Source organism: Mobula hypostoma, chromosome 12, assembly GCF_963921235.1.
Source record: "Mobula hypostoma chromosome 12, sMobHyp1.1, whole genome shotgun sequence".
Taxonomy (NCBI): domain Eukaryota; kingdom Metazoa; phylum Chordata; class Chondrichthyes; order Myliobatiformes; family Myliobatidae; genus Mobula; species Mobula hypostoma.
In genome coordinates, this window is record NC_086108.1 from 49,089,303 (window position 1) to 49,106,216 (window position 16,914).

Sequence of the window (16,914 nt, forward strand, 5' to 3'; positions counted from 1 at the left end):
TCTTCTCACCTGTAGAGCTGTGAAGCCCACCGTGATGGTTTCATGTGGGGAAGGGGTATAGTCATGAGAGCAGGGTGGGGGACTGTGAGGAAGGGTAGGAGGGGAGAGTGGAATATGTGTTGGTTGGGGGCCGACAACAGATGGCTCATGTGTGGGATGGGCAGGGGCCACGCTGTCAAATCTGTTAAAGAACAGGTTAAGTTCATTGGCCCTGTCCACACTGCCTTCCGCTCCTCTGTTGCTAGTTTGCCGGAACCCAGTGATGGTCCTCATCCCCCTCCAGACCACTCTCATGTTGTTCTGCTGGAGTTTCCACTCAAGATTCCTCCTGTAGCTGTCTTTAGCCTCCCTAATCCTGGCTTTCAGGTCACTCTGTTTTGCCCTCAGCTCTTCACTATTTCCATCTCTAAACACCCTCTTTTTAGTGTTCAGGATGTCCTTAATGTCCTTTGTCACCCATGGCTTGTTATTTGAATAACAAAGGACCGTTCTTGTCGGAACATTGCAGTCCACACAGAAGTTGATGTAATCAGTGATGCACTCTGTGAGCCCATCAATATCCTCTCCATGTGGCTCACAGAGTGCCTGCCAGTCTGTCACCTCAAAGCAACCCTGGAGCGCCTCATAAGCCTCCTCCGACCATTTTCTCACTGCCCTTGAGGTTGCAGGTTTACTCTTCACCAGAGGCACGTAACAGGGTTTTAGATGCACCAGGTTGTGATCTGACCTTCCCAGTGGGGGGAGGGGAGAGGAGCTGTATGCATCCTTAACATTAGCGTACATCAAATCCAGAGTCCTCTCCCCTGTGGTTGTACAGCTCACATACTGCGTGAAGTTGGGCAGTGTTCTAGCCATGATAACCTGGTTGAAGTCACGAATGAAATGTCAAGAGTGTTGGGTTAACAGTGGCAAACCTGCTTACCAAGCCCTTGTGTTGTCCCACCATCGACGGAGCCCCATTGGTGAAAACGGACACAATTTTGCTCACATCCAAGCCATTCTTCTCAAAGAACTGTGTCAGTTTGTTGAAAATTATTTCCCCAGTTGTGCGCCCAGGCAGAGGAATCAAACAAAGTAGCTCTTCCCGAAAGGTCTTCCCATCAAAAAATCTTGCAAACACAGATAGCTCTTCCATATCGGTTCAGTCACAGGACAAGTCTATGGCTAGTGATATGGCTTCTGCTTTCTCCAAATCGGTGAACAGATTGGAAAAACACTCCTCCGCTAAAACTTCCGTTGTTCTTGTTGTGTTAGCCGACAATGGTGCCGTCTTTAATAGCTCCACAACCGTTTTTTTGGTTTTCTCATCTTGACTTAAAACTTTGCCAACTATATCAATTGCACACGTTTTAATCAACTCGGCATCACGCACTCTATGGGGGGGGACATAGGTCAAGTGTACGGTGTGGGATGAGGTTAAGATAAATTAGAGCAGCGCGCACTTTATTTACATGTTGTGACAGGTGCGTTCATGTAAGTGCCAATGGGTCAGCGCGGTCCAGACATTTGGTTCTCGTGGTCCAAACCTGGCCTGCAGTCCGCCTATTGAGGTTCCCTGCCCTACCACATAGCCCTCTATTTTCCTGAGCTCCATGTACCATCTAAGAGACTCTTAAAAGACCGTATTGTATCTGCCTCCACAACTGTTACCGGCAGTGCATTCCATGCACCCACTGCTCTCTGTATGAAAAACTTACCCCGACATCCCCTCTGTACCTATGTCCAAGCACCTTAAAACTATGACCTGTCTTGTTAGCCATTTCAGCCTGGGAAAAAAGCCTCTGGCTATCCACACGATCAATGCCTCTCATCATCTTATACACCTCCATCAGGTCACCTCTCATTCTCCGTCACTCCAAAGAGAAAAGGCCAAGTTCAGTAACCTATTCTCATAAGGCACACTCTCCAATCCAGGCAACATCCTTGTAAATCTCCTCTGCACTCTCTCTACTGAATCCACATCTTTCCTGTAGTGAGGTGATCAGAACTGAACACAATACTTCAAGTGAGGTCTGACCAAGGTCTAATATAGCTGTACTATTACCTCACAGCTCTTGAACTCAATCCCATGGTTGATAAATGCCAACACACCATACGCCTTCTTAACAACAGTCAACCTGCGCAGCAGCTCTGCGTGTCCTATGGACACAAACCCCAATATCTCTCTGATCCTCCACACTGCCAAAAGTCTTACCATTAATACTATATTCTGCCTTCAAATTTGATTTATCAAAATGAACCACTTCACACTCATCTAGGTTGAACTCCATCTGCCACTTCTCAGCCCAGTTCTGCATCCTATCAATGTTGTGCTGTAACCTCTGACAACCCTCCAGACTATCCACAACACCCCCAACTTTTGTGTCATCAGCAAACTTATTAACTCACTCTTCTACTTCTTCATCCAGGTCATTTATAAAAAATCACGAAGGTGAGGGGGTCCAAGAACAGATTTCTGCAGAACACCACTGGTCACCGAGCTCCATGCAGAATACGAACCATCTACAACTACCCTTTGACTTCTGTGGGCAAGCTAGTTCTGGATCCACAAAGCAAGGTCTCCTTGGATCCCATGCCTCCTTACTTTCTGAATGAACCTTGAATGGGGAACCTTATCAAATACCTTACTGAAATCCATATACACTACATCTACTGCTCTACCTTGGTCAATCTGTTTTGTTAAATCCTCAAAGAATTCAATCAGGCTTGGAAGGCACAACCTGCCCTTGACAAAGCCATGCTAACTATCACTAATCAGATTATGCCTCTCCAAATGCTCATAAATCCCACCCCTCAGGATCTTCAACAACTTGCCCACCACTGAAGTAAGTCTCACTGGTCTATAATTTCTTGAGTTATCTCTACTTCCTTTCTTGAACAAGGAAACAACATTTGCAAGCCTCCAATCCTCTGGTACTTCTCCCATCCCTGTTGATGATGCAAAGATCATTGCCAGAGGCTCAGCAATCTCCTCCCTCACTTCGCACAGTAGCCTGGGGTGCATCTCGTCTGGCCCTGGCAATTTACCTAACTTAATGCTTTTTAAAAGCTCCAGCATATCCTCTTTCCTAATGTCTATATGCTCAAGCGTTTCAGTCCGCTGTAAGTCATCCCCACCATTGGTGAGGTCCTTTTCCCTGGTGAATACTGAAGCAAAGTATTCATTAAGTACTTCCACTACCCCCTCAGACTCCATGCACATATTTCCACTATCACACCTGATTGGTCCTATTCTAATACTGCTTACCATCTTGCTCTTCACATACTCGTTAAATGCCTTTGGGTTTTCCTTAACCCTGCTCACCAAGGCCTTCTCTTGGCCCCTTCTAGCTCTACTAATTTCATTTTTAAGCTCCTTCCTGGCAACCTTGTAATTTTCTAGAACTCTTGTCAGTACCTAGTTTCTTGAACCTTTCGTAAGCTTTTCTTTTCTTAATTAGATTTTCCTCATCCTTTGTACACCATGGTTCTTTTACCCTACTAATCTTTCCCTGCCTCAATGGAACATACCTATGCAGCACGCTATGCAAATATTCCCTGAACATTTGCCACATTTCTTCTGTGCATTTCCCTGAGAACATCTGCTCCCAAGTTCCTGCCTAGTATTTCCCCATACCCCGATTAAATGTTTTCCCAAGTTGTCTGCCCCTATCCCTTTCCTGCACTATGGTAAAGGAGATCGAGTTGTGATCACCACCTCTAAAATGCTTTCCCACTAAGAGATATGACACCTCACCAGGTACATTTCCCAATACCAGATCAAGTACAGCCTTTCCTCTAGTTGGCTTATCTATATATTGTGTCAGGAAACCTTCCTGTACACACCTAACAAACTCCACCCCATCTAAACCACTTGCTCTAAGGAGATGCCAGTCAATATAAGGAAAGTTAAAATCTCCCATCACACCAACCCTATTGATATTGCACCGTTCCACAATCTGCTCCTCAATATCCCAGTTACTATTGGAGGGTCTATAAAACACTCCATAGAGTTATTGCCCCCCTTGTTTCTGATTTCCACCCACACTGACTCAGTAGATAATCCCTCCATGACTTCCTCCTTTTCTGTAGTTATGACACTATCCCTAATAAGCAATGCTACACCCCCACCTCTTTTGTCTCCCTCTCTGTTGTTTTTGAAACATCTAGAACCTGGCACACTCAGCAGCCATTCCTGCCCCTGACAGATCCAAGTCTCTGTAATGGCCAAACATCATAGTTCCACATATTCATCCGCCTTGGTTATGATACTCCTTTCATGAAATAGACACGTCTCAAACTATCAGGCTGAGTGTATCTTTGCTCTATCAACTGCCTATCCTTCCTCACCAACTCCCTACAAGCTGTCTCTACTTGTGCGACAACTACTCCATCCTCTGCCTCTTCACTTCGGCTCCAACCCCCCTGCAAATCTAGTTTAAAGCTTATTGTACTAAGTAGTGTTCCTGCTTCAATAATCTTAAAGTTTAAAAATCTAGAGCTCTTAGTTATAAATATAGTCAGCAAACAAGCATTCATTGAACTCTGCAATGGAAAGATTCACAAATTGAAAAAAGAAATTTCTCATTAAATTGGAATTTGTAACAGCTTCTAGAATCTACAGTAAGGAAAATTTGGACTCATCATCCATAGATGATTCCGGTGAAATAAACCGAAAAATTCTGATGCCCATTGAGGTATAAGGTATAAGGTATAATTGCATGTTCAAGCAGCTGCACTTTGGCTTACTGTTCAATTACAAATAGTGAGAATGTGTACAATCAACACATTGGGGTGTATGGGGTTTCCAGGGAGGGATAGTGCATCTGGTGGCAGGCTTGTCATGCACCACCCAGGGACAGCTCATTCACCTTTGGTTCCCACCTGCCACCCAGCTCTCACCTGTGGCTCCAAGTAAATGTGTGCATGTACACCACTTCAACAGGTGGGCTAAACCAAGTGAGGGTAGCTGGGAACCTCCAACCCTGGTGAGATAGGAATGTGCCTACACCAGCACATGAAGCTAGTTCCAGCGGACTAGGCAGATGAGATCAACTACAACAGGGGTCACTAACCTTTTTTGCACCGCGGATCGGTTTAATTTTGACAATATTCTTGCGGACTGGCGGGGGGGGGGTGGTTATTAATCACAACCGGAATATAGGTGATAAGTCAACTATAAGTTACTTGTAAGTGGCTAATACACTCAATTTTGTTTCTAAAAGGGTTTATCTAATGAATTTAATATTAACCACACAGCGCATATTTTCCTCATATGAACATACAAAATCATTGCAACACACCAGTATCGCTGAATCACTGGGAGCCCTGTGCTTGTTTCCCTGCAACAAGACAGTCCCATCGAGGGATGATGGGAGACAGCGATACTTGAAGGGGGTTCCTTATGTCCAGTCTATTCCACAATTTAGTTTTCATTGCATTCATTGCAGAAAACTCTGCTTCACAGCGATATGATGTTGGAAATGGAAGCAACGTTTTCAGTGCTTTCATGGCTATCTCAAGATACTCAGCCTTGACTTTGATCCAGAATGCCGGCAGAGATGTTACGTCAAACATACTTTTCAGCCCACCATCATTTGCAAGCTTGGGGAGTTGATCTTCTTCCCACGCTGACATGGATGATTCACCAGGGACATTCACAAATGGGTCATGGGCCCATTCTTTTGCACGTCTTGGGTCATTTGCTGTTGGGAAGTAACGCTCGAATTCTGTCGACAGCAAAGATAGGTGATCGCGCACCAGCTGTGAGAAGGACTGTGTAGCCTCAGCCTCTCCCAAAATCCCAGCTAATGTTGGGAACATGTCAAATATGCCCCTGTCCACCTGCCGTCCCTGCAGTTCCAGTTTGGCTTTGAAAGCAGACACTTTATCTGCCAACTTGAAGACAGTTGTCATTCTCCCCGGAAGCGACAAATTGAGTTCATTGAGCAGGTTGAAGATGTCACACAGATAAGCGAGTTTTGCTATTCACTCCTCGTCACTGAAGTGCACTGCCAGTGGTGACTTTTTTCCTGAAAGAAATTTCCTTAGCGGCTCTCTTAACTCAAAAACCCTGGCCAGGGCTCTCCCCGTTGATAGCTACCTCATTTTAGTGTGTAAGAGAAGGCATTTGTGCCCTACATCCATTTCCTCACAAAGTTGCTCAAACAGAGGTGAGTTAAGGGCTTTTGCTTTGATGTGATTGATAAGTTCAACAACGTCACTCAATATGCCGTTAAGATCAGGTGACATTTTTCGGCTAGCCAGCATTTCCCTGTGTATGACACAGTGTGTAGACTGGCATTCAGGAGCAACCTCTTTGACTCGGGTAGTGAAACCAGACAGCCGTCCAGTCATAGCTGCAGCCCCGTCTGTGCATATTCCAACACAGAATGACCAGTCCAGTTTGCTTGACATGTAGTCATTCAAAGACTTGAATAGTTGTGCCCCAGTTGTGTTAGTTGGGTGCGGCAGTGCACACAACATATCCTCGTGCACGTCGTCTTGAAATATATATCGCACATAAACCAACAGTATTGCCTTGTTGTCGACATCGGTAGACTTGTCGACCTGGATAGCATACCATGGTGACTCGTTAAGCCGTTCCAACAGCTGTGCTTCAATGTCCTCTGCTATGTCATCGATTCTCCTTGAAACTGTGGTAGCTGAAAGAGAAACCCGTGCCATCTTGTTAGCTGCAGCTTCTCCCAACAGTTCACGGCACATGTCCTTGGCAGCAGGCAGAATCAATTCTTCACCAACAGTGAAAGGCTTCTTAGCCTTAGCAATACGGCTAGCCACTAAGTACAATGCTCTAAGAGCAGCAGTATTTGTGGAGATGGTGGCTCTCAGCACTTGCTTCTGTCCCGCTTGCTCACGTTTTTTTCGCTCAAAAAACTCAACGAGTTTCTCTTTAAGTTCAGGGTGCTTGGACTCAAGGTGCCGAAGCAGAGTTGAGAGTTTCATTGCCTCATTAGACAGCTTGTCTCCACATATCACACACAGGGGGCTTGAAGCGTGTGAGTCACCAGTTGCATTAAAGCCATATTTTATGTACAACTTGTCGTATTTTCTGTTGAAGGAAGCTTTCTTTTTGTTTTGCAGTCTCGGCCTCAACTGTCTCTGTGTTATCATCATCGTTAGGCCTTTTTCCCCTACCACCTCTTCCAAAGAAGCTCTCAAGCAATGTTTGTTTTTCACTCATCAAGTAGTTGTAGGTTAATGACCGACTGATGACCTCGCGTGCATTCAAGTTCAACAGTGGACGTGACAGGAAATGAGAAAAGGTGCAGCTGACTCATATCATTTCATACTGCCAAGTCATGTCGTTTCCTCGCGGCCTGGTAGAACATGCTCTGCGGCCTGGTACCGGTCCATGGCCTGGTGGTTGTGGACCACTGAACTACAAGATCCAATAGCCAAGAAGGCGGTGCTACAACGCTTTGTGGAGAGCAATGGGTATGACAAGGCACAGTAGGCATCGTGCCTATCCACTGCATTCATGACGATTTTTTTGTACCATTGGACCAAGATTTTTGAGGCAGAGAGGATGGAACTGCCCCAGTGCCATGACTTTTTCACTATAAAACTCCTCCCGCACAGGTTACGTCATTGAAGGAAACAACAGACCACAAACATACAACACATAGTTGAAATTTAAATATAATGGTAACTTCTGGAGAAGCAGGCATACTTACGTCAGACAATAATTGCATACTATATGACTAAAATATTTGCTACTCATGAAGTGAATTTTCACTGTGTGATTCCCAATTATCAATTGTTTTTAGGAGGTTACATGGCTACTTATATTCAGTCAGCAACACCTTTAAAGGGAGGGAAGTTCTTCAAGCTGTAAGTAATCATGACTCTTGACTCTCCACTTCTAGAAAACCTTGGAAATGAAGTATATATTACTCATTTATTTGAAGTATCAACTTAAGAATGACTGATATTATTAATTTCTCCTAAGGTAGACCAAAATTAATCTAGATTCATAGCTTTAAGACTGCAATGACCTTGATGGTACTGCTCTCCCACAAATCCTGGATCTTGTTTTACTTTATGTTAATTCTTTCGTTTCTGCAAATAATCTTCCAGATTTAAAAGGACTATTTTATTCTTTTTGTTGTCCTATTAACTCACAAAGTTGAGATACAAGTAACCAGTAAATAAAAATTAGGCATATGCTAGGTTTTTACTGATACTTGTAGTTGTTTTGAATTTCCAAGGATCATAATCCCAAATATATAAAGATTTGCTTTGAAATTTATGAACCATGTAAACAAAGTCAGAAAATGCTAATAAAAGAACAAACTGATGACATTTTATGACTATTATCAGTTTATCACTTAGAGGACAACAATAAGAATAAAATAGTCCTTTTGAATCTGGAAGGCTATTTGCAGAAACAAAAGAATTAACATAAAGTAAAACAAACATCTTCAGAAAAATTGAGCATCAAATTTTATTTTACTCTATTAAAACCAAAGTTAATAACAAAAATCAGTGATGGTAATAATCATCTCTAGGTTAGTCAAGAAATTAAACAAAAATTTCAAGTTGCCATTATGTAATCAAAAAATAGCTTCTCAGTTAGCATAGGATGCAGTTTCACAAAACCTTGCACAGCTCTGAAATGAAAGAAAAAACAGAAGGCCAAGAATAGCTTTGCAAAAAAATCTGAAAAAGGAGTTCAAACTGTCACCTCAAAAATACACATTCAATTGGTCAAATCTGATTAAGTACACTTCCCCACAATGGATTCCTTATTCAAGTACGCAACTCAACAAACCCCGTGACATTCCTTTTTTTTCAAGTAGTTACCAAATTTTTTATCAAAAGTAATTCATGTACCATTATAACAATTGTGTAGACAGTTGCTCAAAGGGGAACAGTGATGTGTAAAATGGGGGTAATAAAGCACAAAGAAAATTTTAAGCATTTTACAAGTTAGTATTAATTGGTAGTATTGAAATTTGAACTTGATGTCATTACCTAAGACGCAAATCTTCCCAGATTTTTAATAATCCACAAATCATTAAGATTTCATAGTATTTTTTCCAACATTCCACTGCTTGAGCTGCTGTTGGATCTTCTCTTATATTGCTCTGGTACTCAATCAGCTCTGCACGTTTGTTTCTATATTTTTCCAGAGTTCTTTTAAAACGTTGCCCTACAGGACCTGGTATTGTACCGTCTTGAATATCATAAAATCTAAAAATGGTTAAAAGATCAATGTGAATATAAACAGCAAACAATTTACTATATCACAACAACAAAACAGCAGATTGGTAAAATATGCTGTCTACTTACAGTCACCTACAATTAGTTATTCCTTACAGCACTGTGTAAAAGTCTTGGGCACCCTAGTTCTATATATGTGCCCAAGACTTTTGCACAGTACTATCTTCTGGCAGAATTTTTATGAATAAATATTTTTTGAATTGGAATTCCAATAGATTTTATACCAGTACCAACTGTGAACTTCTGAAATATATGATGCAGTTACTTTATTTTTAAATAAAGTTAAATAAATTGGAACTTAATTTTGATTTTATTTTGTTTCTTTGATTTACTGAGTACAGTACTTGCAAAAGTCTTCGGCAATTTTGGCAAATCTTAGCTAATTTTACATACTGCATTGTGCTGCTGCTGCAAAAGAAAAACAAACTTCATGTCATACAATATGTGAGTGATGATAAATCTTATTCTGGTATGGGTTTCTATTGTGGACTGAGATTAGGAAGGGGGCAAGGAGAGGGGATTCATGGTTGGGAAAAGGAGAAGTGAGAAGGGAGGGAGAGGGAAGCACTAGAGAGACATTCTGTAATGATCAATAAGCTAAACATTTGGAATCAAATGACATTGCCTGGTGTCTGTGGGCTGGGTCTACACCCATGCCAACCCCTGCCCCAGCACTCCCTCTCTGTCACCTGTCCCACACCTCTCCCACAGTGATTCACCCTCACCATTACCAAAATCCTTTGCTCCTGCCAGATTTAGAAATTCGCTCTCTGTTCCACATTAATAAATGCAGTACTGTGCAAAAGCCTTAGGAACCCTAGCTATATATGTGCCTTAGACCTTTGCACAGTACTGTATGCCTGCAAAAAAAAAGAATCTCAGGGTTGTGTGTATATATATATATAAAATGATCTATATATATATATATATATGTGTGTGTGTGTGTGTGTACTTTGATAATAAATTTATTTTGAACTTTGAAATCAGCATAACTGTAATTAAAGAAATAAATCTGCACCAGAATATATTGTAACACCACGCTACACTGAGTTTTTATATTGTTGGCTACTATTTTTGAACTAGGATTTTCCAAACTTACATATTGGCAAATTATGGTTGAAAGCTGCGACTTGAAGGAAAAGTCTACTTGTGACCAGAATGAATAATTTAGAGATGAAATAGGAGTAGTTCAGGGCAAATGTGTTCTTGCAAAGGTGAAGTTAAGGCCAACAAATGCAAGGAATATCATGAGATATTGAGGGTTGGACAAAGGATAAAAAAAATTTTTAAATCAGCAGATAATGAGAATCAAAGGAAAGAAAAGACCCACAGAAAAGAGTCATAGATTATAAGCTCAGGAGTACAGCAAGTATAGCGGAACTTCTATAAGGTACAAGGAGAGCAAAAATGGTACATATAGCTTTGGGGGCAAAATCAATACTTATAAAATCCAAAAGCATTTTAAGTACTTAAAGGAGAAAAAGGTAATCAGGGAAAAAGTAGGGCCTATTAGGCTACAAATGGAGGAAAAAGGAGATTCTGGTTCTCCAACAGGAATTTTGGATGAACCAAAATTCATCCAAATTTTCTTTGACAATGTAAGAGATGAAGATTTCCAAAAAAATAGCAAATGTGGAACCTTTATTAAAGATTTCAACAGTTTGAGAGTGGGCCCCTACTCTACAACCCTGAAAAAAGCTATTTGGATCAGCTGTACTTCGCTCAATTTTATCACTATAGTAGAGGAATCCTAGCAGGAAGGATGTCTGCAGAGTGACAGTGAAGGATAAAAAAAACAGGAAGCATTCTTAATTAATGCACAACCAGTTGAAATAGTCCAGAAGAACTGTTCTCATAATTTATGTTTCTCCAATAGCTTCATATCAACAGTTTGAGTATAATACGTTTTTACAATCCTGGTATATTTGTCATAGCTACCATTGACTGCATCTTCTATAGCTCTTTGAAGTTCATAGCTTGGAGAGGTGAATGATTTATTACCTTATGCTGAGGGCTACAATCAATATCTTGCTGTTTTACTATTTTCTACAATATTACCAACTCCTTGCGCATATCAGTTCTCATTATCACTCAAAAGTAATGTCTAGTATGAAACAAGAGCTGGAAATACTCTATTTATTTGATTTGTTTCTGTACATTCTGTTTGTTTCAGATTTCCAGCATCTGCAGTTTTTTGCATCAAACCTAATTTGAAGGTGTTTCGAAGTTAACTCCAAGCCTCTGTAGATTAATATATTCCAAGGCAGAATTAGTGTTAGCAAGGAAAATGGCATCTGATTTGAATTCTCCATGCCTAATCATATCCAGTATCCTTGATTTGGATTTATAGATTATTTAAAATCAGCTTTATTTCTCAGTTCATTTTTATATAGAGACAGTAAGTACCATGTTGAATTTTCACTCTTCTCTTAATCACAGACACCAATGACCATGTTGAATTTTACTCATCTCTTTATTTTCTATTGGCATTTAGTTGTTATTGTTGGAAACAATTTTATGGAACTGACTTACAAACGTATACGTTCCTCTATCAGTGCAGTGTAATTTTCACAGCCTTCCTCATCATCCCAGTCTCTCCAGAGAAAATCATAAAAGAATCTGAAAAAGTTATTGACAAAAGTCATTGAAATAACAATCCACAAACAATAATGCAATACTAATGTAGAACATTATTATTTACCTAACATTTTCCAGAGCTTCAGCAATGCTGCACACAGCAGAATCTTGACCATCTATTGGATATATTTCCAGCAATGGAACACAGTGGTCTAACTCATCCAAAACTTCCTCAACAAGTTCTCTTGTTAAATTGGCAACATTAGACGAATATGGTTCTACAACTGATACTGTAGCTCGAAGACGAGAACTTTGGTTCTGTTGTGGCTTGCATATAGCCTATAAAGCATTACATGTAACATAAAATGTTAGATTGCCTAAAATATTGACATTCAATATTTATTAAGAAGTGCATGCTCTATATGTAAAGAGATTACCTTCATACTATATAGTAAAAATATTTAAGGCATTATCTGTTCAATGTTATTTAATTTTGTGTGAATATATTCTGTATTACCCACCTGTACATAAAGCCTTCATTTACTGCATCCTTTAACTTTATAACCAGGGTATGCAAGTAATTCTAAGGATTTCAAAACTTGACAGTAAGAACCAAGCTATGAAAGGTAAGAAAATGGAACAAAAAGCAGATTGCAAGAAGATTGCAATGTAAAGAAGCATGAGTATGTCATAGGCTTTCTCATTCATTTAATTTAGCCTCCATGATAAAATATACCGAAATTGTATTAAAGCAGCTGGGAGGTTATAAGCTTATGTTTACCCCATAGATGAATTCTTCATCCATGTTATTGTGACTTTCCAATTGTACTAAGGTTCCTTAAGGTTGTTACAGCCAAGGGATGGTGGGGGTTTGGGAATGGGGACAAGCTCCCACTACCTATGAAATGTCTCAATGCCACGCACCTCAAATAACCTCTGACAACCAAGTCCAGCTCATGGCCTTCACATGTTGCTTAGCTGCTAAGACCGGTGGAACCATTTTTACTGACAGGAGAAGGGGCAAGGATGGGTCACTGGCGCCTTAAAACCAGTTGCTTCTGGTAGATGGGGCTCATCAGCTATGGTTTGAAGCTCATCTCGGAAAATGAAAATTCTAAACTCAAACCTCCGTTGCCTTGGGAGTAAACCCCAAGGGAAAAATAGGGAGCTGGCATCCCTAAGGCAGTCTTACATTGAGTTCAACACTGAATGGCAACTCCTGCGAAACTGCTGGTGCCAAACTGTACTGGTCTCTGTCTTTCCTTTGGGTCATCAGATATGTGGAGAAGGGGAGCTTGCTACATAGTCAACAGCTTGTATCACCCAGGCTTACATATCTTGACAGTTAGGATGCAACACTGATGGTTGACCCTGACTGTTAGAGCCTCAGAAGCACCAATTGTATTATCCTAACTTTTTGGTAGACAACTTCCCATCATGTGTAAACCTAAACTCATCCAATTTTCTATTGCCCATATTGTAATTAAGTCCTCCTGAGTCATTATTTCTGTTTACATAGGTCCTGGTCTGCTTTCATCACAATTTAAAATTTTCTATTTCCACATTCAAATTCTGACATGGTTTTGATTCTCCCTCTTCAAAGTGCCCTGCATTCCTCCAACTCCAGGTTCTTGTTCATTTGTCATTTCCATCATCCCATTACTGCTAGTTGTATCGTCAAGCTATTTTCAATGCAAGGCTCTGGAGCTTCTATGTAAAATTTAATTCAATGCTCCAGCATCACCTGCACTAATCTGTTTGTCTTAGTATCTGTCACTTTTTGGCTTACTGCATGCTTGAAAGATACTCTGGGTATTTTTTCTGCATGAAGAACGTAAGCACTGAGCTTCATTGTGAAAACCTTCCAAACACAAAAACCTGAATGAAGATGGTGAAACTTTGAAAACTAAATAGAAATTGCTAGAAAAGCTAAGCAGGTCATCACAATTTGTGAAAAATAAAACAGGGTTAATGTTTTGGATCAATCAACTTTCACCAAGATGATTAACATTGCTACTTCTAAGATAGTGTCAAGTAATGATCTTGTCTCAATGTGTTTTCCAATGAGCTGGAAATCATCTGCTTATAAAATAACTTGGCTTGAAAACAGAACAAAAATAAAATCCTAATTGCTACATTATGTGGCTAATAGTAATGCTTCTACTTGAGAATTAATCCATACAGGGGAAAAATACTATCAACTCCAAGGCTATCTTCACTATAGCTCTTCCCACCCTGTCTCCTGTAAGAATGATATTCCCTTTTCTCAAACAGGAGGAATTCTGTAGATGGTGGAAATTCAAGCAACACACATCAAAGTTGCTGGTGAACGCAGCAGGCCAGGCAGCATCTCTAGGAAGAGGTACAGTCGACGTTTCAGGCCGAGACCCTTTGTCAGGACTAACTGAAGGAAGAGCTAGTAAGAGATTTGAATTTGGAGGGGGAGGGGGAGATCCAAAATGATAGGAGAAGACGGGAGGGGGAGGGATGGAGCCAAGAGCTGGACAGGTGATAGGCAAAAGGGATATGAGAGGATCATGGGACAGGAGGCCCAGGGAGAAGGAAAAGGGGGCGGGGGAAGCCCAGAGGATGGGCAAGGGGTATAGGCAGAGGGACAGAGGGAGAAAAAGGAGAGTGAGAGAAAGAATGTGTGTATATAAGTAACAGATGGAGTACAAGGGGGAGGTGGGGTATTAGCGGAAGTTAGAGAAGTCAATATTCATGCCATCATGTTGGAGGCTACCCAGACGGAATATAAGGTGTTGTTCCTCCAACCTGAGTGTGGCTTCATCTTGACAGTAGAGGAGGCCATGGATAGACATGTCAGAATGGGAATGGGATGTGGAATTAAAATGTGTGGCCACTGGGAGATCCTGCTTTCTCTGGCAGACAGAGCGTAGGTGTCCAGCAAAATGATCTCCCAGTCTGCGTCGGGTCTGCCGTATCTGCTCTCAGGATGAGGCTTTTCATTCCAGGACAATTCCTCTGTCTCTGCCGCATCTGCTCTCAGGATGAGGCTTTTCATTGCAGGACGAGGGAGATGTCCTCCTTTTTTAAAGAAAGGGGCTTCCCTTCCTCCACTATCAACTCTGCTCTCAAACACATCTCCCCCATTTCACGCACATCTGCTCTCACTCCATCCTCCCGCCACCCCACTAGGAATAGGGTTCCCCTGGTCCTCACCTACCACCCCACCAGCCTCCGGGTCCAACATATTATTCTCCGTAACTTCTGCCACCTCCAACGGGATCCCACAACTAAGCACATCTTCCCCCCCCCCACTTTCCACAAGGATCGCTCCCTACACGACTCCCTTGTCCATTCGTCCCCCCCATCCCTCCCCACTGATCTCCCTCCTGGCACTTATCCTCGTACGCGGAACAAGTGCTACACATGCTCTTACACTTCCTCCCTCACCACCATTCAGGGCCCCAGACAGTCCTTCCAGGTGAGGCGACACTTCACCTGTGAGTCAGCTGGGATGATATACTGCGTCCGGTGCTCCTGATGTGGCCTTCTATATATTGGCGAGACCCGACACAGACTGGGAGATCGTTCTGCTGAACACCTACGCTCTGTCCGCCAGAGAAAGCAGGATCTCCCCTGGCCACACGTTTTAATTCCACATCCCATTCCCATTCTGACATGTCTATCCATGGCCTCCTCTACTGTCAAGATGAAGCCACACTCAGGTTGGAGGAACAACACCTTATATTCTGTCTGGGTAGCCTCCAACCTGATGGCATGAACCCTGACTTCTCAAACTTCTGCAAATGCCCCACCTCCCCCCATACCCCATCCATTATTTATATACATACATTCTTTCTCTCATTCTCCTTTTTCTCCCTCTGTCCCTCTGCCTATACCCCTTGCCCATCCTCTCGGCTTCCCCCGCCCCCTTTTCCTTCTCCCTGGGCCTCCTGTCCCATGATCCTCTCATATCCCTTTTGCCTATCACCTGTCCAGCTCTTGGCTCCATCCCTCCCCCTCCCGTCTTCTCCTATCATTTTGGATCTCCCCCTCCCCCTCCAAATTCAAATCTCTTACTAGCTCTTCCTTCAATTAGTCCTGACAAAGGGTCTCGGCCTGAAACGTCGACTGTACTTCTTCCTAGAGATGCTGCCTGGCCTGCTGCGTTCACCAGCAACTTTGATGTGTGTTGCTTCCCTTTTCTCAGTTGCTTCACCTTCACTGCATCTGTTCCAAGGATTAAGCTTTCCTTTCCAGGACATCAGAGATGTCCTGCATCTAAGAAGGGGATTTCCCTTCCTCTACCATTGATGCTGACTTACCTGCATCTCCTCCATTTCCTGGACATCTCCTTCCCCCATCTTCCCACTGCCCTAACAAGGATAGAGTTCCTCTTGTCTTCACATACCACCCCATGAGCTTCCTCATCCAACACATCATTCTCCACAACTTCCGCCATCTTCAATGGGATCCTACTATCACCAAACACATCTTCACTTCTGTCCCACACCCAGTCTCTGCTTTCTGCAGGGATCGCTCCCTCTCTGATTCCCTTGTCCATTCATCTCTCCTCACTAATCTTCCTCCTAACACATATCCCTGCAAGCAATGGAAATGCTGCACTCTCTCATTTACCTCCTCCTTACCTCTATACAGGGCCATAGTCCATCTTCGACCATGATGAGGCTACCCAGGGTGGAGGAGCAATACCCCTTCTTCCATCTGCGTTACCTCCCACCTGATGGCATGAGCATCAAATTCTCCTTCTGGGAATTTTTTTTCCCTTTCTCCTTCCCTCGTCTTCTATTCCCTACTCTGGCCTCTTAACTTTTATCCTCTCCTGCCTATCACCTCCCCCTTGTGCCCTTCCCTTTCTTCCATGGTCCACTCTCCTCTCCTATCAGATTCCTTCTCCAGCCTTAACCCTGCCCACCCACCTGGTTTCACCTATCACCTTCTCACTTGTTCTCCTTCCTCTTCCCCACCCTTTTTATTCTGGCAACTTCCTGCTTCCTTTCCAGTCCTGAAAAAGATTCTTGGTCCGAAACATCGACTGTTTGTTCATTTCCATAGCTGCTGCTTGACATGTTGAGTTCCTGCAGCATTTTAAGTGTGTTGCAGTTGCTGATATAACTCTTTCAG

At 42.3% G+C, this 16,914-nt stretch overlaps 1 protein-coding gene across 1 annotated transcript in view; it reads right to left on the reverse strand.

Moving 5' to 3' along the window:
* LOC134354786 (testicular spindle-associated protein SHCBP1L-like) overlaps nucleotides 1-16,914 on the reverse strand; it is a 132,913-nt gene that overhangs the window by 76,936 nt on the left and 39,063 nt on the right. Inside the window, exons 3-5 of the mRNA XM_063064044.1 lie at nucleotides 11,927-12,141; nucleotides 11,758-11,844; nucleotides 8,977-9,195 (exon numbers count right to left, since the gene is read on the reverse strand). Of these exons, the coding sequence (XP_062920114.1) occupies nucleotides 8,977-9,195; nucleotides 11,758-11,844; nucleotides 11,927-12,141 (521 nt within the window). The remainder of the gene's footprint in view (nucleotides 1-8,976; nucleotides 9,196-11,757; nucleotides 11,845-11,926; nucleotides 12,142-16,914) is intronic.